We start from the raw sequence: 26,019 nt of genomic DNA on the forward strand, positions 1-26,019 counted from the left end.
AGCACATTGTCAGCTTCACACTTTTTGCAAAACATTACACACAGTGATTTGCAAAACACTAAACACACTTGTATGCATTTGACACAGAAATGTATCATGATGTCATTTCCTTGCAATTTCAAAGCAAAGGCTTTCAAATGAACACACCCATGAACCAATTGGTTAAACACAGCCACCAGGTGTGCACACACACTGGTGCTTAATTGTAGACACACCAATCAGGTTTAAGCACTATAAAAAGGCAACAGGTAAGTTCACCTGTCTTCAAAAAAAAATGGACGGTGTCAGAGGAAGAGGAAGAGGAAGACCTGGAGGAGGGGTAGGACATGCACAAAGAAGAAGACAACCAAATCTGTATAACGAAATTTGTGCTACAATTGTGGACCATGTAATAAACCACGGACTAACACTGAGGGAGGCTGGACTGAGAGTACAGCCTAACCTAAGCAGGTACACGGTGGCATCAATAGTTCGGACATTTCGTCAAGAGCACAGGTGAGAAACGTATCTTCTGTCAACAGAAAATCCATAGCTTACTGCATGTACTATATCAACAGTTTTGGTATCTATTCCTGTATCATTTTACAGTAAGCTACATGTATTTTGTTTGGCCAACATAGGATTGAACGTCGAGAACACCAAGGAGGGAGGGGCCCCATATTCACACAGGAGCAAGAGAGAGAGATCATAAACCTCGTTTTGGCCAATAATGCAATCAGACTTAGAGAAATTCAAGCCCATATTGTCAATGATCACCGAATTTTCAATAATGTCCAACAGGTCTCTCTGTCAACAATAGCCTGTATCCTTAAAAAACATCAAGTTCTGATGAAACAACTGTATAAAGTGCCATTTGAAAGAAATTCAGACAGGGTGAAAGGCCTGCGGCGTGAATATGTCGTGGTACGTTTTGTTCACTGACTGTAGTATTGTGTACTGCACACATAACCATTTTACTGTATGGCAGACCTACAGTAAATTGATCTACACAATGTGATCTTTTGCTGTATTTCAGAGAGTTTTGCAAATGGATGCGGAGGAAGTCCCGCATAAGTTTATATACATTGATGAGGCTGGATTTAACCTGACAACAGTGAGAAGAAGGGGAAGAAACATCATTGGCCACAGGGCTATTGTCAATGTACCAGGGCAACGTGGGAGTAACATGACCCTTTGTGCTGCCATTACACAGAATGGGGTCCTCCACCGCCATGCCAACTAGGGTCCTTACAACACTGACCTCATTCTTACATTTTTAGACAGATTACACAATATTATCACAGCAGCAAACCAAAGGGACCAGATGCAATACATTGTCGTCTGGGACAATGTAGCTTTCCATCGTTCTGCTCTGGTCCAAAACTGGTTTCATCAACACCCACAATTTACAGTTCAATACCTTCCACCATACTCCCCCTTCCTAAAACCCATCGAGGAGTTCTTCTCAGCATGGCGGTGGAAGGTTAATGATCTCCGGCCCTATGTCCAGATGGCTCTCATTCAAGCTATGGTGGAAGCATGTGATCAAATTGAAGCAGCATCCATACAAGGGTGGATTCGTCACTCCAAAAGATTCTTCCCACGTTGCCTTGGAAATGAAAATATAGCCTGTGATGTTGACGAGGCCCTGTGGCCAGATCCAGCTAGGCGGAGAGATGTTTATGTTATTTTTCTTTTTTATTCGGTACTGAACTGGATATGTAATTTATGTTACAGTATTACTGTAAGCTTACAAAAACTGGAAAATTTTTTGTTATGAATGTTTTGTTGAAATGTTCAGTATTGACTGACTTGAGTACATTAAAATAAATTAATATTTTCATTAGTCTGCACAATTGGTGTCATGTGGTGTTGGTGAATTTATTTTGACACTTTCTCTGTGTAAATGCTAAAAGTGTTTTAGGTTGAGCACAGGAGTGTTTAACTGATTCAAACAGAATCAGACCATATGATAGTTGGGTTTATGTTATGACAACAAAATAAGGTTTTTATAAGACATTGTATAGTTTTGACAAAAGTGTTCCATTTTGCAGATGATCTGAGGTGTTGTGCTACTTTGGTGTAGTGTTGTGCTAATTGTGTGTAGGGGTTTGAAAAACCGGGCCCTGTTTTCAAAATTGTGCTTAAGCAATTGAAAAAAACTAATGTACAGTGGGGGAAAAAAGTATTTAGTCAGCCACCAATTGTGCAAGTTCTCCCACTTAAAAAGATGAGAGAGGCCTGTAATTTTCATCATAGGTACACGTCAACTATGACAGACAAAATGAGAAAAAGAAATCCAGAAAATCACATTGTAGGATTTTTTATAAATAAATTTGCAAATTATGGTGGAAAATAAGTATTTGGTCAATAACAAATGTTTCTCAAAACGTTGTTATATACCCTTTGTTGGCAATGTCACAGGTCAAACATTTTCTGTAAGTCTTCACAAGGTTTTCACACACTGTTGCTGGTATTTTGGCCCATTCCTCCATGCAGATCTCCTCTAGAGCAGTGATGTTTTGGGGCTGTCGCTGGGCAACACGGACTTTCAACTCCCTCCAAAGATTTTCTATGGGGTTGAGATCTGGAGACTGGCTAGGCCACTCCAGGACCTTGAAATGCTTCTTACGAAGCCACTCCTTCGTTGCCCGGGCGGTGTGTTTGGGATCATTGTCATGCTGAAAGACCCAGCCACGTTTCATCTTCAATGCCCTTGCTGATGGAAGGAGGTTTTCACTCAAAATCTCACGATACATGGCCCCATTCATTCTTTCCTTTACATGGATCAGTCGTCCTGGTCCCTTTGCAGAAAAACAGCCCCAAAGCATGATGTTTCCACCCCCATGCTTCACAGTAGGTATGGTGTTCTTTGGATGCAACTCAGCATTCTTTGTCCTCCAAACACGACGAGTTGAGTTTTTACCAAAAAGTTATATTTTGGTTTCATCTGACCATATGACATTCTCCCAATCCTCTTCTGGATCATCCAAATGCACTCTAGCAAACTTCAGACGGGCCTGGACATGTACTGGCTTAAGCAGGGGGACACGTCTGGCACTGCAGGATTTGAGTCCCTGGCGGCGTAGTGTGTTACTGATGGTAGGCTTTGTTACTTTGGTCCCAGCTCTCTGCAGGTCATTCACTAGGTCCCCCCGTGTGGTTCTGGGATTTTTGCTCACCGTTCTTGTGATCATTTTGACCCCACGGGGTGAGATCTTGCGTGGAGCCCCAGATCGAGGGAGATTATCAGTGGTCTTGTATGTCTTCCATTTCCTAATAATTGCTCCCACAGTTGATTTCTTCAAACCAAGCTGCTTACCTATTGCAGATTCAGTCTTCCCAGCCTGGTGCAGGTCTACAATTTTGTTTCTGGTGTCCTTTGACAGCTCTTTGGTCTTGGCCATAGTGGAGTTTGGAGTGTGACTGTTTGAGGTTGTGGACAGGTGTCTTTTATACTGATAACAAGTTCAAACAGGTGCCATTAATACAGGTAACGAGTGGAGGACAGAGGAGCCTCTTAAATAAGAAGTTACAGGTCTGTGAGAGCCAGAAATCTTGCTTGTTTGTAGGTGACCAAATACTTATTTTCCACCATAATTTGCAAATAAATTCATTAAAAATCCTACAATGTGATTTTCTGAATTTTTTTTCTGTTTGTCTGTCATAGTTGACGTGTACCTATGATGAAAATTGCAGGCCTCTCTCATCTTTTTAAGTGGGAGAATTTGCACAATTGGTGGCTGACTAAATACTTTTTCCCCCCACTGTAATGGAACCAGTCAGTTTTTCTCCCGTTTTTTTTCTGGGATGTGAACTGTTGGACTGTAATGACTCCAGATCTAGATGAATGAAAAGACCAGCAAGACTTTCCTCGACTTCTCTTCCCCCTCTCCCTCTTGTCTGTATTTCTCTGTTTCTCTCAATCTCTTTCTAGATCCCTCTCTCTCTCTCTCTCTCTCTCTCTCTCTCCCCCCCCCCCCTCTCTCCCTCTCCTCGTTATTAATAGTCCGTCCCGGTGTCTCTCGGCTTGTGGCTAAATCAGGCAGCCTCTGTAGTCGGAGAACGAGAGGAAAATGACATTTTAAACAGCCTGCAAAACATAACACTAAAAGTGCTTCTTATTTTTTCTGTGTGTGCGTGCAGGCGTGTGTGTGTGTATGTGCGTGCGTGCAGTAGCTGGGGTTGATGGTATTATTGTGGACAGCTACCTCTTGCCTCGGGGTCAAGGCTTCCACTGTTCACATGAGCCAGAGCGATGACATCATTTAACAGCGACAGACATGATGTCATTCAGGACGATATTCCTTCTCGGGCGGCTGGTCTGGCACGTGAAACACACACTAGTGTCCAGAGATGCAGCCACGGCAACCCTCACTACAGCAATCCTCAATACCTGCAGATAGCCACTTGATATCGCCCTGAAATGTCCCTTTCCAGCTGAAATGTGTACGCTTCTTATTTGGTTAATGTCAGCGCTGTGTGCTGCATCTCAGCTCTGCTCATTCATATTGTAATGCTGTCCATTGAGCAGTGTTTATCTGTTAAAGTGTCAGGGTCTTAGATGGATGGAGAGGTCCTTGGTTCACAGAGAGGTGAAGGAATATAGGGGAACAGTGAGGATAGAGGGGCATGGAGGATCTGCCTGAAGTTGAGGGAGCATGATCCTTTCATTCTATTCTGTTGTCTTCTCTCCTTTATTTTCTTTCTGTGCTCGATGATTACCTCTTTATCAAATGTACTGTATATCTAATATATCTAATATATAATATCTGTATCTCTCTAGCCTTTTTTGCTGCATGGACTGTAAACTGTTCAGTCTGACCAACTCCATATTGGAAAATACATTTTATTGCAATAAATGTTACCTAAATGAATAAAGGTTGAGTATAAACTGTTGTTTATTTGGTCCATCGACTGCCAGTGTAGATGTGCATGTGCGCGCAAGTGTGTGTGTTTAAGCGAGTGTGTATTTTGTGTGTGCATGCAAGGAAGTGACTGTGTGGAACAGCGTGGAACGTTACACCGTAACACATGAAAGCGTTAAGTATATTCAGGATCCTCTGTTGAATATACATGCAGATCTGTGAGTGTGTTCCTGTCTCCTGAAAGCTCTCACCCCAGTGCAGAGAGAGAGAAAGAGGGTGAGGAAACAAGAAAAGAGAGAGAGAGAGAAAAAAACAACAAAGATCCGTCATCAGTCATTCATGGATAATCAGTCTCGTGGGACACACAAACACACACCCACACACACACACACGCGCACACACACGCACACATACACACACACACACACACCCTGCCGCCTGGGTCCTAATCCTTTGGGGACTCATTGTGCCTGTGTGTGTGCCTGTCTGCATTTAGCTGTTCGCTGATTAAAACCAAACTCTATTTTGTTGCTTCCTTCTCTCTATCTTTGATTGCAGGTTTAGTATTTCTCCTCCTTTTTGTCTTTCTATTCTTGTCACTTTGTTCATCATCTGCTATCCTTTTCAATATTTCTTCTAAGAATATGTATGTTTTTTTAAATGTTGGGAGCCTACATGCATTAGGTGTGTGCTTTTGTGCTTACTTACTCATGCTCGAGGCGAATGTTGGTCAATGTTTTTCTATGTGTGTGTGTGTCTGAGTTGCACTCCAGTCGTCTTTTCTTTTCTTTGGATTGTCATTGGATTCAATGCTCTCTCTCTCTCTCTCTCTCTCTCTCTCCTCTCTCTCTCTCTCTCTCTCTCTCTCTCTCTCTCTCTCTCTCTCTCTCTCTCTCTCTCTCTCTCTCTCTCTCTCTCTCTCTCTCTCTCTCTCTCTGTCACTGTCACTGTCACTGTCACTCTGTCTCTCTCACACACACATACACACTACTATGCGAGGCGGAGAGAGAAGGGAAGTGAAAGGATAGAAAAGAGAGAGGGAAGTTGTGTGAAACTTTCAAACACAGAGAGAGAGAAAAGGGAGGAATTTCCTTCAGTTTAGCTCACTCAGAATAACCTTCCTCCAAGTAGTCTAGTCTTGCTTGAATGGACCTGAACCTGATCAATGACACACACACACACACACACACACACACTCCAAGAAGACGGGATGTTGGTAGACTCAATCGATCAGCAGCCAATCGGAGATCAATATCCTCTCGTGTTCTATTGTCACTTTAGCCAATTAACAGTGCCTCTATCCACACTGACATACTGACCACTGAACACAGACACATGCTAGCTCCACTGAACACAGACACACATACACACTACTGTCTCTGTCCACTGAACACAGACACACATACACACTCCTGTCTCTCTGTCTGTCTCTGTCTCTCTGTCTGTCTCTGTCCACTGAAACACAGATACACACTACCTCCAATGGACACAAATATACTGCGGAATAATGAATTCAAATTTACAAAGTGATAGAAATATATATTGGAATAGGAGTGGAAAAATAGGAAAAATAGTGTGTGTGTGTGTTTCCCTGTGTGTATCTCCCTGTGTGTGTCTCCCTGTGTGTGTCAGAGGTTCTGATTCTTCTTAGCTGTGCTGTTCCGCTTACTGCTTTACAGTTGGCTCCAACCACCCACAGCCCTGGCACACCACCCCCAGTGTGGGTGTGTGTGTGTGTGTGTGTGTGTTGTGCGTGTTTGAATATGTCAGGGGGCGGAGTCAGGGCAGGTCCTTCTGATATGTTTTGACGTGAAGGAACTGGCAGGAGTACTCAAATCAGGTGGCAGTGGTACACACACACTACACACACACCCTACAAATGTGAGCAGGCGCCAAGCAGTGTTGACAAAAACGCACACACAGCCAGAAAAAGAGAGGCTTTTTGTTAAACAGGACCTAGATTGCTTTTCCCTTCAGCTCTTCCCCTTGAATCATTCTACAGTCCTGACTCATTCATGGTACTTCATCAGAGAGAGAGAGAGAGAGAGAGAGAGAGAGGAGAGAGAGAGAGAGAGAGAAGAGAGAGAGAGAGAGAGAGAGAGAGAGAAGGAGAGAGAGAGAGAGAGAGAGAGAGAGAGAGAATTACGTCAGCTGGAGAGAGAGAACATTACGTCAGCTGGACCCTGGACAACACCCTGTCGTTCTCCGCTAACATCAAGGCGGTGACCCGATCCTGTAGGTTCATGCTCTACAACATTCGGAGAGTACGACCCTGCCTTACACAGGAAGCGGCACAGGTCCTAATCCAGGCACTTGTCATCTCCCGTCTGGATTACTGCAACTCGCTGTTGGCTGGGCTCCCTGCCTGTGCCATTAAACCCCTACAACTCATCCAGAATGCCGCAGCCCGTCTGGTGTTCAACCTTCCCAAGTTCTCTCACGTCACCCCCCCCCTCCTCCGCACACTCCACTGGCTTCCAGTTGAAACTCACATCTGTTACAAGACCATGGTGCTTGCCTATGGAGCTGTGAGGGGAACGGCACCTCCGTACCTTCAGGCTCTGATCAGTCCCTACACCCAAACGAGGGCATTGCGTTCATCCACCTCTGGCCTGCTGGCTCCCCTTCCTCTGCGGAAGCATAGTTCCCGCTCAGCCCAGTCAAAACTGTTCGCTGCTCTGGCACCCCAATGGTGGAACAAGCTCCCTCACGACGCCAGGACAGCGGAGTCACTCGCCACCTTCCGGAGACATTTGAAACCCCACCTCTTTAAGGAATACCTGGGATAGGATAAAGTAATCCTTCTACCCCTCCCTTAACCCCCCCTCAGACAACTGTTTTCCAGATCTGAGTCAGATGCTGCTTTGAAAGAAAGAAGGGAAACAGTGGGTTGTAGAATACCATGTGCCCTGAGACGTTACATCCACCCTTTCCTAACCCCTGGTCCATGGACCGACATCTCCTGTCCCTGCTGGCATCAGTTTAGTCAGTTCTCAAGTTGAAGAATCAGGCCCAGATTATTCCATTAGGAGAGGAAGAAATGGTTCCAGTGTTATTACCGCAGAGTTCTTCTGGCTAGACCTCACCCAGCCCACGGTGGAAGGAGCAACCATATATGGGCTTTCAGGAAGTAAAGAGATGAGTGAACCTTCCATGTTCACCATAGTAACAGGATGTGGGGATATGGGCCATCCAAGTCCAAACTAATGAAAAGCATAAGGGTGGATGATTTTCTGTTGATCTCCTGAGTGGCGCAGTGGTCTAAGGCGCCGCATCGCAGTGCTAACTGTGCCACTAGAGATCCTGGTTCGAATCCAGGCTCTGTCGCAGCCGGCCGCGACCAGAGACTCATGGGCGGCGCACAATTGGCCCAGCGTCGTCCAGGGTAGGGGAGGGAATGGCCGGCAGGGATGTAGCTCAGTTGATAGAGCATGGCGTTTGCAACGCCAGGGTTGTGGGTTCGATTCCCACGGGGGGCCAGTATAAAAATATGTATTCACTAACTGTAAGTCGCTCTGGATAAGAGCGTCTGCTAAATGACTAAAAATGTAAACATTTAAAATGATGATGTGGTCCTCTGTAGCTCAATTGGTAGAGCATAACGCCAGGGTAATGGGTTCGATCCCCAGGACCACCCATACGTAAAAATGTATGCACACTTTGGATAAAAGCGTCTGCTAAAGGGCATATTATTATTATTCTGGAGAGGCTGTGGTGATCTGACAACTTCAGGAGACTGATGGGAGTCAATAGTGCAAGAGAGTGTCTAGTCAGCACTCCTTGGCCCACCGATATGTACATATCCACCTCAATTACCTCGTACCCCTGCACATCGACTGGTACCCCGTGTATATAGCCAAGTTACCGTTACTCATTGTGTATTTATTCCTTGTCTTATTATTTTTCTATTATTTTACATTTTTTTCTCTCTGCATTGTTGGGAAGGGCCCGTAAGCGTTTCACTGTTAGTCTACACCTGTTGTTTACGAAGCATATGACAAATACAATTTGATTTGATTTGAGTCTCTGCCACACCTCTTGTCCATTCAGTCTCTAGCCTTGGACAAACATAAACCATGCAAAAAGAGGAGGGAGACAGAGAGAGAGAGAGCGAGAGAGAGAACAAAAAAAACTATACATACCTTGGCCTAAACATTAGCGCCACAGGTAACTTCCACAAAGCTGTGAACGATCTGAGAGACAAGGCAAGAAGGGCCTTCTACGCCATCAAAAGGAACATAACATTTGACATACCAATTAGGATCTGGCTAAAAATACTTGAATCAGTTATAGAACCCATTGCCCTTTATGGTTGTGAGGTCTGGGGTCCGCTCGCCAACCAAGAATTCACAAAATGGGACAAACACCAAATTGAGACTCTGCATGCAGAATTCTGCAAAGATATCCTCTGTGTACAACGAAAAACACCAAATAATGCATGCAGAGCAGAATTAGGCCGATACCCACTAATTATCAAAATCCAGAAATGAGCCGTTAAATTCTATAACCACTGAAAAGGAAGCGATTCCCAAACCTTCCATAACAAAGCCATCACCTACAGAGAGATGAACTTGGGGAAGAGTCCCCTAAGTAAGCTGGTCTTGGGGCTCTGTTCACAAACACAAACAGACCCCGCAGAGCCCCAGAACAACAACACAATTAGACCCGACCAAATCATGAGAAAACAAAAAGAGAATTACTTGACACATTGGAAAGAATTAACAAAAAAACAGAGCAAACTAGAATGCTATTTGGCCCTAAACAGAGAGTACACAGTGGCAGAATACCTGACCACTGTGACTGACTCAAACTTAAGGAAAGCTTTGACTATGTACAGACTCAGTGAGCATAGCCTTGCTATTGAGAACGGCCGCCGTATGCAGACCTGGCTCTCAAGAGAAGACAGGCTATGTGCACACTGCCCACAAAATGAGGTGGAAACTGAGCTGCACTTCCTAACCTCCTGCCAAATGTATGACCTTATTAGAGACACATATTTCCCTCAGATTACACAGACCCACAAAGAATTCGAAAACAAATCCAATTTGGATAAACTCCCATGTCTATCGGGTGAAATACCACAGTGTGCAATCACAGCAGCAAGATTTGTGACCTGTTGCCACAAGAAAAGGGCAACAAGTGAAGAACAAACACCATTGTAAATACAACCAATATTTATGTTTATTTATTTTCCCATTTGTACTTTAACTATTTGCACATTGTTACAATACTGTATATAGACATAATATGACATTTGAAATGTCTTTATTCTTTTGGAACTTCTGAGTGTAATTTTTCCTGTTAATATTTATTGTTTATTTCACTTTTGTTTACTATCTACTTCACTTGCTTTGGCAATGTTAACATACAGTTGTTTGCGAAAGTATTCACCCCCTTGGCATTTTTCCTATTTTGTTGCCTTACAACCTGGAATTAAAATTGATTTTGGGGGGGTTTGTATCATTTGATTTACACAACATGCCTACCACTTTGAAGATGCAAAATATTTGTTATTGTGAAACAAACAAGAAATAAGACAAAAAAACAGAAAACTTGAGCATGCATAACAATTCTCGAGTGTTGCTTTAGCAGTATGCTTAGGGTCATTGTCCTGCTGAAAGGTGAACCTCCGTCCCAGTCTCAAATCTCTGGAAGACTGAAACAGGTTTCCCTCAAGAATTTCCCTGTATTTAGCGCTATCCATAATTTCTTCAATTCTGACCAGTTTCCCAGTCCCTGCCGATGAAAAACATCCCCACAGCATGATGCTGCCACCACCATGCTTCACTGTGGGGATGGTGTTCTCAGGGTGATGAGAGGTGTTGGGTTTGTGCCAGACATAGCGTTTTCCTTGATGGCAAAAAAGCTGAATTTTAGTCTCATCTGACCAGAGTACCTTCTTCCATATGTTTGGGGAGTCTCCCACATGCCTTTTGGCGAACACCAAACGTGTTTGCTTATTTTTTTCTTCAAGCAATGGCTTTTTTTCTGGCCACTCTTCCATAAAGCCCAGCTCTGTGGAGTGTACGGCTTAAAGTGGTCCTATGGACAGATAATCCAATCTCCGCTGTGGAGCTTTGTAGCTCCTTCATGGTCTCTTTGTTGCCTCTCTGATTAATGCCCTCCTTGCCTGGTCTGTGAGTTTTGGTGGGCGGCCCTCTCTTGGCAGGTTTTTTGTGGTGCCATATTCTTTCAATTTTTTAATAATGGATTTAATGGTGCTCCGTGGGATGTTCAAAGTTTCTGATATTTTTTTATAACTCATCCCTGATCTGTACTTCTCCACAACTTTGTTCCTGACCTCTTTGGAGAGCTCCTTGGTCTTCATGGTGCCGCTTCTTGGTGGTGCCCCCTTGCTTAGTGGTGTTGCAGACTCTGGGGCCTTTCAGAACAGGTGTATATATACTGAGATCATGTGACACTTAGATTGCACACAGTGGACTTTATTTAACTAATTATGTGACTTCTGAAGATAATTGGTTGCACCAGATCTTATTTAGGGGCTACATAGCAAACGGAGTGAATACAATACGCACCACTTTCCCGTTATTTATTTTCTAGAATTTATGTAACAAGTAATTTTTTCATTTCACTTCACCAATTTTGACTATTTGTGTATATCCATTACATGAAATCCAAATAAAAATCAATTTAAATTACAGGTTGTAATGCAACAAAATAGGATAAACGCCAAGGGGGATGAATACTTTTGCAAGGCACTGTATGGTTCCCCATGCCAATAGAGCCCTTAAACTGAATTGAGAGAGAGAGAGAGAGAGAGAGAGAGAGAGAGAGAGATGAGAGAGAGAGAGAGAGATGAGAGAGAGAGAGAGAGAGAGAGAGAGAGAGAGAGAGAGAGAGAGAGAGAGAGAGAGAGAGAGAGAGAGAGAGAGAGAGAGAGAGAGAGAGAGAGAGAGAGAGAGAGAGAGAGAGAGAGAGAGAGAGAGAGAGAGAGAGAGAGAGAGAGAGAGAGAGAGGAAGTCGTCAGCGTTTCTTTAAACAGCTTTCAGGTTTACTCAGAAGTCAGGTTTATTATGTCTACGCTGAGTGAAAATATAGATGGTAAATAATATGGTTTCTCCATTTAGATCGAGAGGGTGTGCGTGTGTATGCCACAGCTGTACTAATAGAACACCCCACTGACCCACCTCCTTGTCCACAGACCATGGCCACTTTCCTCTCCCCTTCAGTCTCTTACCCCCTACCCCTTCGTACCCTCTTTAAGAAGATTTAAGTCTTTCAGCCCCTCCTCACATCCCATCCTATCACATTATTATTGGCCCTGTTCTGTTAGAAGGTTATTTGTGTAGTATGTGTGTGTTCAGAGACAGGATCTTAGATGTGAGGCAGTTGAGGTTTCTTGTGGTTGTTTGGGTGTTTTGTAGTGGTTTGACTGTCAAGGGTGAGGGTGTGTGTGTGCGTGTGCATGTGTGGGGTTATTGTGCCTGTCAAAGGTTTTGATCAAGGTTAAACAGTCTTTCTCTGTATCTACACAAGAAGCTGTATTTACATGACTCTCTCTCTCTCACTAAGGTGCGTCGTTCATGGGCTCGTTCCTGGCCAGCAGTTTGGGCTCTCCCCCATCTCACCCTGCATCCCCTTCCTCCCCCTCCTACAGGGGAGGACCTCACTCCAGCGCCTCTCCCATCTGGTTCCCCCACTCACATGAAGGTAAGACACACACACTCTCACATACAAGCATGCGTGTGTTTCGGGAGCCCCCCCCCTCAGACCAGGGCCCCTCTGGGCTAACAGACCTCCAACAGTGCAATTCCTGCTACACACACACACACACACACAACTACGCATATGGTTTGTGTCTTTTGGACACAAAATTGAACTCTGAATAGTTAATGTTAGGCATGAACTCCAAATGGTTAAGGTAAGGGTTAAGGTCTGGAATAGGCTTTAAAAAATAATCTTAAAAACAACTTTATATTACTGTATTTAATCTTGCAACCTTTGGAATCAGAGGCAGATGCTTACGCCCATCCGGCATTCCTGTCCACAACGCCCTAGGCTCTAGCTGGTCATTATTGCTCATCTTTATCAAGGATGGCAGCCAGGTCACCCGTGATACAAGTCAGTATTCGACGTCCATCTATGTCTGAGGACGTCGGGAGATGATGTTGAAACCGGCCACTAAGGGCCACAGTGAGTGCTGTTACCTTCAAGCAGGTTTCGGTTTTGCTAGGGCCGCTGATTCTAAAGGTTGAATGTTCGAATCCAGTGAAAGTCGTTTTTGAGATTTATGTTCTAAGCCTTTAGGCTTCGGAGTTAAATACTACACTTAACCTTAAACACTTTGAAATTGGACGTTTGCAACAACTTCGAAATCTGAACATGGATGAACGTCTGGCAGGAGACTGTGAGAGCTAGTTGGCTTTTCGACAGGTGCACCATGTCTTCTTTTGGCTGTTAACCGTCTGCGGTCAGAAAGAGAGGTTGTTTCAGTTATCTACCTAGTCAGGTGTGTGTGTCTGTGTTTATGTGTGTGTGTGTGTGTTTGTGCAGTTTGTGCAGTTTGTGCAGTTTGAATTCATAAAACGAGGGAGGGTTTAAATGTGAGCGCCAGACAGCGAGAGAGAAATATAGAAAGAGAGGGAGAATGACTGAGTCTACTATGCTCACGTGATAGGCCGAGGGTCATGACACAAATTCTATCTTAAATTATAAACAAATCACATTTGCATAATAAGAGTTACGTTAATTGAAAAATCATATTTGAATAGTTATTGTTGGATTGTGAGCGTCTATCTCATTTTGAAGGTAAAGAAAAAACTGTTATGAAATCTTTTTACGTTGCATGTTGGAATTTACAATGATTGAAGTCCTCTGCTTTTGGGCTAAAGAGCAGAAACCCAGACTTCCTGAAATAAATTGATGATGTTGATAATGTACAGTAGTACTACAGGAAACATGGTGCAGAGGTGGTGTTTCCACTGGCTGTCCACTAGGTTATAGGGAGATAATTGTACCATCCACCAAATTAAAAGAAATCACACAGGGCAGAGACTCAGGGGAATGCTAATATGGTATAAATCTGAACTAACTCATTCAATCGAATTGATCAAAACAGGAGAATTCTTTATCTGGTTAAAAATCAACAAGGAGGCTATCTTAACAGATAAAAGTGTCTTCCTCTGTGTCACATACATTCCCCCCTCAGAGTCACCCTACTTCAATGAAGAGAGTTTCTCCATTCTAGAGGGGGAGATTAGTCACTTTCAGGCCCAAGGCAACGTACTGGTCTGTGGAGACCTGAATGCTAGAACAGCAGAAGAACTAGACACTATTAACAGTCATGGGGACAAACACCTACCGGGAAGCAACAACCTTTCCCTCCCCACATACCCCCCCCCCCCCCCCCGAGAAACAACTATGACAAAGTGAAAAACAAAAATGGAGTACAGCTCCTGAAGCTCTGTCGAACACTGGGTCTCTACATAGTCAATGGTAGGCTAAGATGGGACTCTTTTGGTAGGTACACCTACAGCTCATCCCTTGGCAGCAGTACTGTAGACTTCTTTATCACTGACCTCAACCCAGAGTCTCTCAGAGCCTTCACAGTCAGCTCACTAACACCTCTCTCAGACCACAGTAAAATCACAATGTATCTGAGAAGAGCGGAACCCAACCATGAAGCATCACGGCCCAATAAATTGCATGGTACTAAACAGGACTATAGATGGAGTGCAAACAGTACAGAAATCTACCAAAAAGCAATTAGTAGCCAGAAAATACAATCTCTCCTGGACAACTTTTTAGCCTTAACATTCTACTACAGCAATGAATGTGTAAATATGGCAGTTTGGAGCATAAACTTTATATTTGACAAATTAGCCTCCTTGTCTAATCTAACGAAACATAAGAGCAAACCAAAAGTAAAGATAATGAAAAATGGTTTGATAATGATTGCAGAAGTCTAAGTCATTGAGAAATACATCTAATCAAAAACACAGAGACCCAGACAACAAAAACATACTCCTTCAATATAGGGAAACACTGAAGCAATACAAACACACCCTAAGAACAAAATAGGAACAGCACATTAGAAATTAGCTGGATGTAATTCAGGAATCCATAGAATCAAACCACTTCTGGGAGAATTTGAATAAATTAAACAAACCTAATCATGAGGAATTAGCTATCCAAAATGGGGATCTGTGGAGAAATCACTTTGCAAAACTCTACAGCAATATAACAAAGAGCCCAGAACAAAAAGATATACAAGATAAATTACATATCCTTGAATCAGCAGTCAAAGTATCAGAATCCTGTGGATACCCCAATTACAGAAGAATAATTATTGGAAAAAAAAAAAAAAAGCCTGTGGTGCTGATGGTATTTTAAATGAAATGATCAAATATACAGATCACAAATTCAAAGTGGCTATACTCAAACTCTTCAACATTATCCTCACTGCAGGTATTTTCCCCGATATTTGGAACCAAGGATTGATCACACCAACCTATAAAAATATAGACAGATTTGACCCAAATAATTACAGAGGAATTTGCGTTAACAGCAACTTGGGGAAAATTCTCTGCAGTATCATAAACAGCAGACTACATAAATTCCTTGATGAAAGCAACTTTTTTTAAAGTATCGTACAACTGACCACATTTACACCCTCCACACTTTAATTGACAAACAAGTAAACCAAAACAAAGGTAAAATCTACTCGTGTTTTGTAGACATCAAGAAAGCATTTCATTCAATTTGGCACAAAGGACTTTTATAAATAAACTAATAGAAAGTGGTATTGTAGGGAAAACATATGATGTTATTAAATCAATGTACACTAAAAACAAATGTGTGGTTGAAATCGGCAACAAGCAAACAGACTTCTTCTCTCAGGGACGTGGAGTGAAACAGGGCTGCCCAATAAGTCCAACACTATTTAACATCTACATTAATTAATTGGCAAAAACATTAGAAGAATCTGCAGCACCTGGTCTCACCCACTGAAATCAAGTGTCTGATGTACGCATATCACCTGGTGCTACCCACTAGGCTTCTTAACAGCTTCTACCCCCAAGCCATAAGACTCCTGAATAGCTAATCATGGCTACCCAGACTATTTGCTATTTTTTTTTTACTTATCTATTTTTTACTTAACACAATTTTTTTTCTTAAAAACTGCATTGTTGGTTAAGGGCTTGTAAGTAAGCATTTCACTGTAAGTTCTACACATGTTGTATTTGGCGCATGTGGCAAATACAATTTGATTCGATTTGATTTGATAGGGAGGAGTTACAGCAGCATCTAGATAATCTGCACAGGTTCTGTCAGACCTGGGCTCTGACAGTTAACCTAAAAAAAACTAATCTAAGAATATTCCAAAAAAGGTCTGGAAATCAGGATGACAAAAATAAATTATATTTGGACACAGTTCTATTAGAACACACCAAAAACAACACTTATCTAGGACTAAATATCAGCAACAGGTAGCTTTCACATAGCTCTGAATGAGCTGAGAGACAAAGCAAGAAGATCATTCTATGCCATTAAAAGGAACATTAAAATCGAAATTCCAATTACAATCTGGCAAAACATTTTCCAATCAGTTATAGAACCAATTGCTCTATATGTCAGCGAAGTATGGGGTCCGCTCTCTAATAATGAATTTACCAAATGGAACAAACATCCAATCGAAATACTGCATGCAGAGTTTTGCAAGACTGTACTGCAAGTGCAAAGAAAAACTCCAAATAACGCATGTAGAGCATAATTGGGCCAATACCCCCTCCTTAGGTCCCAGTGTAGCTCAGTTGGTAGAGCATGGCGCTTGCAACGCCAGGGTTGTGGGTTCGTTTCCCACGGAGGGCCAGTATGAACAAAAAAAAATGTATGCACTCACTAACTGTAAGTCGCTCTGGATAAGAGCGTCTGCTAAATGACTAAAATGTAAATGTTATTCGAATAGATAAAAGAGCCATCAATTATTATTATTATTATATTATTATTATTATTGTTGTGATTATTATTCTAAATGGTAGTCGTACGGGTAGTAGAGGTAATGGTAATGATAGCAGTTTAATGAAGGTGGTGGTAGTAGTAGTGATAATGATGATGATAGTTGTAGTACTGATGTAATGGTGAGGATGACAGTTAGTTATAAATTAGTTATAGTTTCATTTTCCATGTTTAGTCTATTTAGTCTATTTGACTGTTAACATTTTATTGTTGTTCTTTTTTATTTATTTATTATTATTATTATTATTATTATTATTTACTACCATTTTATATTATTATTTGTTATTCTTTATTATTTTATTACAATGTATATTGTATACAGTTGAAGTCTGCTATACAGGGTGATACCTCTGGTGACTACCGTAAGGCCCTCCTCCTGCTCTGTGGTGGCGATGACGCGTAACCGTGGCGATGACCCCTGAAGGGGGCGGGACCCGGAGAGACCTCCGCTCTGACTGGCCCCTCTAGCGGTCAATCACTCTCTGAGTCCTGTGTAAGCCAATAAGAGAGCTCTGCTGGTGGAACAAGCTCCCTCACGACGCCAGGACTGCGGAGTCACTCACCACCTTCCGGAGACATTTGAAACCCCACCTCTTTAAGGAACACCTGGGATAGGATAAAGTAATCCTTCTAATCCCCCCTTACCCCCCCCCCCCCCCCCCCACACCCCCCACATCATTTGAGTCAATTGGAGGTGTACCTGTGGATGTATTTCAAGGCCTACCTTCAAACTCAGTGCCTCTTTGCTTGACATAATTGGAAAATCAAAAGAAATCAGCCAAGACCTCAGAAAAATAACTGTAGACCTCCACAAGTCTGGTTCATCATTGGGAGCAATTTCCAAACTCCTGAAGGTACCACGTTCATCTGTACAAACAATAGTACGCAAGTATAAACACCATGGGACCACGCAGCCGTCATACCTAGAGATGAACGTACATTGGTGCGAAAAGTGCAAATCAATCCCAGAACAACAGCAAAGGACCTTGTGAAGATGCTGGAGGAAACAGGTACAAAAGTATCTATATCTGTCACGATCGTTGTAAGAACCGGACCAAGGCGCAGCATGATAGGCGGACATCTTATAATGAGTACATTACATCCACAACAAAACGATACGTGAAGTCTAAAGGTTCTACACCAAAACAAACCTATACAGAACAAGATCCCACAATTAACTGTGCCAAACAGGCTGCCTAAGTATGGTTCCCAATCAGAGACAACGAGAATCAGCTGCCTCTGATTGGGAACCACCCTGGCCAACATAGATCCACACGATCTAGAACATAAACATAGAAAACTAAACATAGAAACTAACACCCTGGCTCAACATTAAAGAGTCCCCAGAGCCAGGGCGTTACAGTACCCCCCCCCCCCCCCCCCCCACCCCCCAAAGGCGCGGACTGCGACCGCGCCAACCAAACACCACAGGGAAGGGGCCGGAGGCGGCATTCCACCTCGGAGGCGGATCCGGCTCCGGGCGCGACCACCACTCTCTCTCTCGCCCTCGTGGTCTGGCCCTGCTGGCCGGAGCTGGACTGAACACCGGTGGAGCGGATTGCTCTGGCTCCGGCGTGGAGCAGCTGACCGGTGCCGGACCAGGCACAGGTGGAACAGGCACGGACCGTGCCGGACTGACGACGCGCACCACTGACTTGTTGCGGGGAGCGGGAACGGGCCGGACCGTGCTGACGACACGCACCACTGGCTTGGTGCGGGGAGCAGGAATGGGCCGGACCGGGCTGACGACGCGCACCACTGGCTTGGTGCGGGGAGCAGGAACAGGCCGAACCGGGCTGGCGACGCGCACCACTGGCTTGGTGCGGGGAGCAGGTACAGGCCGGACCGGGCTGGCGACGCGCACCACAGGCTTTGTGCGGGGAGCAGGAACGGGCCGGACCGGGCTGACGACGCGCACCACTGGCTTGGTGTGGGGAGCAGGAACGGGCCAGGCCGGGCTGGCGACGCGCACCACAGGCTTGGTGCGGGGAGCAGGAACAGGCCGGACCGGGCTGGTGACGCGCACCACAGGCTTGGTGCGAGGGGCAGGAACAGGCCGGGCCGGGCTGGCGACGCGCACAACTGGCTTGGTGCCGGGAGCAGGAACAGGCCGGACCGGGCTGGCGACGCGCACCACAGGCTTGGTGCGAGGGGCAGGAACAGGCCGGGCCGGGCTGGCGACGCGCACCACAGGCTTGGTGCGGGGAGCAGGAACGGGCCGGACCGGGCTGACGACGCGCACCACTGGCTTGGTGCGGGGAGCAGGAACAGGCCGGACCGGCTGGCGACACGCACCACAGGCTTGGTGCGGGGAGCAGGATTAGCCCGGACCGGGCTGGCGACGTGCACCACAGCCTTGGTGCGAGGGACAGGAACAGGCCGGACCGGGCTGTCGACGCGCACCACAGGCTTGGTGCGAGGGACAGGAACAGGCCGGACCGGGCTGGCGACACGCACCACAGGCTTGGTGCGAGGGACAGGAACAGGCCGGACCGGGCTGGCGACGCGCACCACAGGCTTGGTGCGAGGGACAGGAACAGGCCGGACCGTACTGGGAACACACACCACTGGCCTTGTGCGGGGATCAGGAACGGGCCGGACCGGACTGGTAACACACCCCAGTACCTCTCGCCGTGCCTCTACACTCTCCTTCCCCATCATGACCAATGGCCCCCGTAACCTGGTGGCCTCCTCTCCTAGTCCACAAATTCGCACTGTAGCTGCCTCCAGCAGCCCCGTCGTCCATGCCGTGTGCCCCCCCAAAAACATTTCTTGGGGTTGCCTCTCGCCTGTCCGACGATGGCACGGTTGGCGCCGTACCTCCTCTCTCGCCAGGGCTTTAACTTTTGCCCATGGCCCTTTGCCCGCGAACATGTCCTCCCAAGACCACCATTCGCCCACCTGGGACATCGCCAACTTCTCCAGTTCCTTTCCCGGTGTCTGCTCCTGAACACGCTGCTTGGTCCTTCTTTGGTGGGATCTTCTGTCACAATCGTTGTAAGAACCGGACCAAGGCGCAGCGTGATAGGCGTACATCTTATAATGAGTACTTTACATCCACAACAAAACAACAAAACGATACGTGAAGTCTAAAGGTTCTACACCAAAACAAACCTATACAGAACAAGATCCCACAATTAACTGTGCCAAACAGGCTGCCTAAGTATGGTTCCCAATCAGAGACAACGAGAATCAGCTGCCTCTGATTGGGAACCACCCTGGCCAACATAGATCCACACGATCTAGAATATAAACATAGAAAACTAAACATAGAAACTAACACCCTGGCTCAACATTAAAGAGTCCCCAGAGCCAGGGCGTTACAATATCCACAGTAAAATGAGTCCTATATCGACATAGCCTGAAAGGCCGCTCAGCAAGGAAGAAGCCACTGCTCCAAAACCGCCATAAAAAAGCCAGACTACGGTTTGCAACTGCACATTGGGACAAATATCGTAATTTTTGGAGAAATGTCCTCTGGTCTGATGAAAGAAAAATAGAACTGTTTGGCCATAATGACCATCGTTATGTTTGGAGGAAAAAGGGGAAGGCTTGCAAGCCGAAGAACACCATCCCAACCGTGAAGCACGGGGGTGGCAGCAACGTTATTATAACCGCGATCGATAAAAGACAGTACTGTGCAGCCATCTTCATCGACCTGGCCAAGGCTTTCGACTCCGTCAATCACAGCATTCTTATTGGCAGACTAAATAGCCTTGGTTTCTCAAATGACTGCCTCGCCTGGTTAACCAACTACTTCTCAGATAGAGTTCAATGTGTCAAATTGGAGGGCCTGTTGTCTGGACCTCTGGCAGTCTCTATGGGGGTGCCACAGGGTTCAATTCTCGGGCCGATTCTATTCTCTGTGTATATCAATGATATTGCTCTTGCTGCTGGTGACTCTCAGATCCACCTCTACGCAGACGACACCATTTTGTATACATCTGGCCCTTCATTGGACACTGTGTTAACAAACCTCCAAACGAGCTTCAATGCCATACAACACTCCTTCCGTAGCCTCCAACTGCTCTTAAACGCTAGTAAAACTAAATGCATGCTCTTCAATCGTACGCTGCTTGCACCCGCCCGCCCGACTAGAATCACTACTCTCGACGGGGCTGACCTAGAGTATGTGGACAACTACAAATACCTAGGTGTCTGGTTAGACCGTAAACTCTCCTTCCAGACTCACATTAAGCATCTCCAATCCAAAGTTAAATCTATAATCGGCTTCCTATTTCGCAACAAAGCCTCCTTCACTCATGCTGCCAAACATGCCCTCGTAAAACTGACTATACTACCGATCCTTGACTTCGGCGATGTCATTTACAAAATAGCCTCCAACACTCTACTCAGCAAATTGGATGTAGTCTATCACAGTGCCATCTCTTTGTCACCAAAGCCCCATATACTACCCACCATTGTGACCTGTACGCTCTCGTTGGCTGGCACTCACTACATATTCGTCGCCAAACCCACTGGCTCCAGGTCATCTATAAATCACTGCTAGGCAAATCCCCGCCTTATCTTAGCTCATTGGTCACCATAGCAACAGCCACCCGTAGTATGCACTCCAGCAGGTATATCTCACTGGTCATCCCCAAAGCCAACACCTCCTTTGGCCTCCATTCCTTCCAGTTCTCTGCTGCCAATGACTGGAACGAACTGCAAAAATGTCTGAAGCTGGAGACTCTTATCTCCCTCACTAACTTTAAGCATCAGTTGTCAGAGCAGCTTACCGATCACTGCACCTGTACACAGCCCATCTGTAATTAGCCCACCCAACTACCTCATCCCCATATTGTTATTTATTTTTCTCATTTGCACCCCAGTATCTCTATTTGCACATCATCTTCTGCACATCTATCATTCCAGTGTTAATACTAAATTGTAATTATTTTGCACTATGTCCTACTTATTGCCTTACCTCCATAACTTACTACATTTGCACACACTGTATATAGATTTTCTATTGTGTTATTGACTGTACGTTTTGTTTATTCCATATGTAACTCTGTGTTGTTGTTGTTTTTATCGCACTGCTTTGCTTTATCTTGGCCAGGTCGCAGTTGTAAATGAGAACTTGTTCTCAACTGGTTTACCTGGTCAAATAAAGGTGAAATATATATATATTTTTTATCATGCTGTGGGGGTGCTTTGCTGCAGGAGGGACTGGTGCCCTTCACAAAATAGATGGCATCATGAGGAAGGAATACTATGTGGATATATTGAAGCAACATCTCAAGACATCAGTCAGGAAGTTAAAGCTTGGTCGCAAATGGGTCTTCCAAATGGACAATGACCCTAGGCATACTTCCAAAGTTGTGGCAAAATGGCTTAAGGACCACAAAGTCAAGGTATTGGAGTGGCCATCACAAAGCCCTGACCTCAACTCAATAGAACATTTGTGGGCAGAACTGAAAAAGCGTGTGTGAGCAAGGAGGCCTATAAACCTGACTCAGTTATACCAGCTCTGTCAGGAGGAATGGGCCAAAATTCACCCAACTTATTGTGGGAAGCTTGTGGAAGGTTACCCGAAACGTTTGACCCAAGTTAAACAATTTAAAGGAAATGCTACCAAATACTAATTGAGTGTATGTAAACTTCTGACCCACTGGGAATGTGATGAAATAAATATAAGCTGAAATAAATCATTCTCACTACTATTATTCTGACATTTCACATTCTTAAAATAAAGTGGTGATCCTAACTGACCTAAGACAGGGAGGTTTTACTAGGATTAAATGTCAGTAATTGTGAAAAACTGAGTTGAAATGTATTTGGCTAAGGTGTATATAAACTTCAGAATTCAGCTGTACATTGTTGCTTTGGCAATATTGACACAACGTTTTTCATGCCAATAAAGCAGCTCGAATTTGAATTTGAATTTGAGAGGAAGAGAGGGAGGGGTGAGGGAGAAGGGAGAGGGAGAGGGGAGAGGGAGGGAGAGAGAGAGAGAGAGAGAGAGAGAGAGAGAGAGAGAGGGAGAGAGAGAGAGGTGGAGAGAGGGAGAGGGAGAGGGAGAGAGAGAGAGAGAGAGAGAGAGAGAGAGAGAGAGAGAGAGAGAGAGAGAGAGAGAGAGAGAGAGAGAGAGAGAGAGAGAGAGAGAGAGAGAGAGAGAGAGAGAAAAGAGAGCAAATCTCTCTGTGGCAAACCTTCGAAGTGTGATTGTTTTGAAGAATCCAAGCCAGGGAGCCTCAGTAGGCAGACTGCCAGCTGGCCCCTGTCCAGAGAGTGGAGCACAGCGAGGAGAGCCTGGACACTACATACACACATGCTCGCACACACACACTCTCAGTCAAACACTGTGCTCGCACACACAAACTCTCAGTCAAACACCATGCTCGCACACACAAACTCTCAGTCAAACACCGTGCTCGCACACACAAACTCTCAGTCAAACACCGTGCTCGCACACACAAACTCTAAGTCAAACACCTGTCCTTGTCCCCACAGATTATAGTTTTTATTGACAGAGGTCTCAAACTGTTCTGGCAGGTACCATGTCTCCATCTCTCTCTCTCATTCTCCCCCACTCTCTCTTCCCCCATCTTTCTCTCTCTCTCATTGTCTCTCTCTCTCTCTCTCTCTCTCTCTCTCTCTCTCTCTCTCTCTCTCTCTCTCTCTCTCTCTCTCTCTCTCTCTCTCTCTCTCTCTCTCTCTCTCTCTCTCTCTCTCTCTCGCTCTCAAATCATTTCAATTCAATTTAAGGGCTTTATTGGCATGGGAATCTTATGTTAACATTGCCAAAGCAAGTGAAGTAGATAGTAAACAAAAGTGAAATAAACAATAAATATTAACAGTAAACATTACACTCAGAAGTTCCAAAAGAATAAAGACATTTCAAATGTCATATTATGTATATATACGGTGTTGTAACAATGTGCAAATAGTTAAAGTACAAATGGCGTACATGTGGTCCTCTGTAGCTCAGCTGGTAGAGCACGGCGCTTGTAACGCCAAGGTAGTGGGTTCAATCCCCGGGACCACCCATACACAAAAATGTATGCACGCATGACTGTAAGTCGCTTTGGATAAAAGCGTCTGCTAAATGGCTTATTATTATAAATGAACATAAATATGGGTTGTATTTACAATGGTGTTTGTTCTTCACTGGTTGCCCTTTTCTTGTGGCAACAGGTCACAAATCTTGCTGCTGTGATGGCACATTTTTACATTTACATTTGAGTCATTTAGCAGACGCTCTTATCCAGAACGACTTACAGTTTTTAGTGAGTGCATACATTTTTCCTACTGTGGTATTTCATCCAGTAGATAAGGGAGTTTATCAAAATTAGGTTTGTTGTCGAATTTGCAGATCTGTGTAATCTGAGGGAAATATGTGTCTCTAATATGGTCATACATTTGGCAGGAGGTTAGGAAGTGCAGCTCAGTTTCCACCTCATTTTGTGGGCGGTGTACACATACCCTGTCCTCTCTTGAGAGGCAGGTCTGCCAAAGGCGGCCTTTCTCAATAGCAAGGCTATGCTCACTGAGTCTGTACATAGTCAAAGAATTCCTTAATTTTGGGTCAGTCACAGTGGTCAGGTATTCTGCCACTGTGTACTCTCTGTTTAGGGCCAAATAGCATTCTAGTTTGCTCTGTTTTTTTGTAAATTCTTTCCAATGTGTCAAGTAATTCTCTTTTTGTTTACTCATGATTTGGTTGGGTCTAATTGTGTTGCTGTCCTGGGGCTCTGTGGGGTCTGTTTGTGTTTGTGAACAGAGCCCCAGGACCAGCACACTTACAGTGGGGAAAAAAGTATTTAGTCAGCCACCAATTGTGCAAGTTCTCCCACTTAAAAAGATGAGAGAGGCCTGTAATTTTCATCATAGGTACATGTCAACTATGACAGACAAATTGAGAAAAAAGAATCCAGAAAATCACATTGTAGGAGTTTTAATGAATTTATTTGCAAATTATGGTGGAAAATAAGTATTTGGTCACCTACAAACAAGCAAGATTTCTGGCTCTCACAGACCTGTAACTTCTCCTTTAAGAGGCTCCTCTGTCCTCCACTCGTTACCTGTATTAATGGCACCTGTTTGAACTTGTTATCAGGATAAAAGACACCTGTCCACAACCTCAAACAGACACACTCCAAACTCCGCTATGGCCAAGACCAAAGAGCTGTCAAAGGACACCAGAAACAAAATTGTAGACCTGCACCAGGCTGGGAAGACTGAATCTGCAATAGGTAAGCAGCTTGGTTTGAAGAAATCAACTGTGGGAGCAATTATTAGGAAATGGAAGACATACAAGACCACTAATAATCTCCCTCGATCTGGGGCTCCACGCAAGATCTCACCCCGTGGGGTCAAAATGATCACAAGAACGGTGAGCAAAAATCCCAGAACCACACGGGGGGACCTAGTGAATGACCTGCAGAGAGCTGGGACCAAAGTAACAAAGCCTACCATCAGTAACACACTACGCCGCCAGGGACTCAAATCCTGCAGTGCCAGACGTGTCCCCCTGCTTAAGCCAGTACATGTCCAGGCCTGTCTGAAGTTTGCTAGAGTGCATTTGGATGATCCAGAAGAGGATTGGGAGAATGTCATATGGTCAGATGAAACCAAAATATAATTTTTTGGTAAAAACTCAACTCGTCGTGTTTGGAGGACAAAGAATGCTGAGTTGCATCCAAAGAACACCATACCTACTGTGAAGCATGGGGGTGGAAACATCATGCTTTGGGACTGTTTTTCTGCAAAGGGACCAGGACGACTGATCCGTGTAAAGGAAAGAATGAATGGGGCCATGTATCGTGAGATTTTGAGTGAAAACCTCCTTCCATCAGCAAGGGCATTGAAGATGAAACGTGACTGAGTCTTTCAGCATGACAATGATCCCAAACACACCGCCCGGGCAACGAAGGAGTGGCTTCGTAAGAAGCATTTCAAGGTCCTGGAGTGTCCTAGCCAGTCTCCAGATCTCAACCCCATAGAAAATCTTTGGAGGGAGTTGAAAGTCCGTGTTGCCCAGCGACAGCCCCAAAACATCACTGCGCTAGAGGAGATCTGCATGGAGGAATGGGCCAAAATACCAGCAACAGTGTGTGAAAACCTTGTGAAGACTTACAGAAAACGTTTGACCTGTGTCATTGCCAACAAAGGGTATATGACAAAGTATTGAGAAACTTTTGTTATTGACCAAATACTTATTTTCCACCATAATTTGCAAATAAATTCA

General features: G+C 44.6%; 1 protein-coding gene across 1 annotated transcript in view; it reads left to right on the forward strand.

The window, feature by feature from the left end:
* The window catches only part of LOC311122056 (BAH and coiled-coil domain-containing protein 1-like), a 98,672-nt gene that overhangs the window by 28,219 nt on the left and 44,434 nt on the right, over nt 1–26,019 (forward strand). The window contains 1 exon segment of the mRNA XM_084158027.1: nt 12,381–12,518. Within this exon segment, the coding sequence (XP_084014153.1) occupies nt 12,381–12,518 (138 nt within the window).

The sequence above is a fragment of the Coregonus lavaretus genome (assembly GCF_964263955.1).
Source record: "Coregonus lavaretus genome assembly, chromosome: 1".
NCBI classification, from domain to species: domain Eukaryota; kingdom Metazoa; phylum Chordata; class Actinopteri; order Salmoniformes; family Salmonidae; genus Coregonus; species Coregonus lavaretus.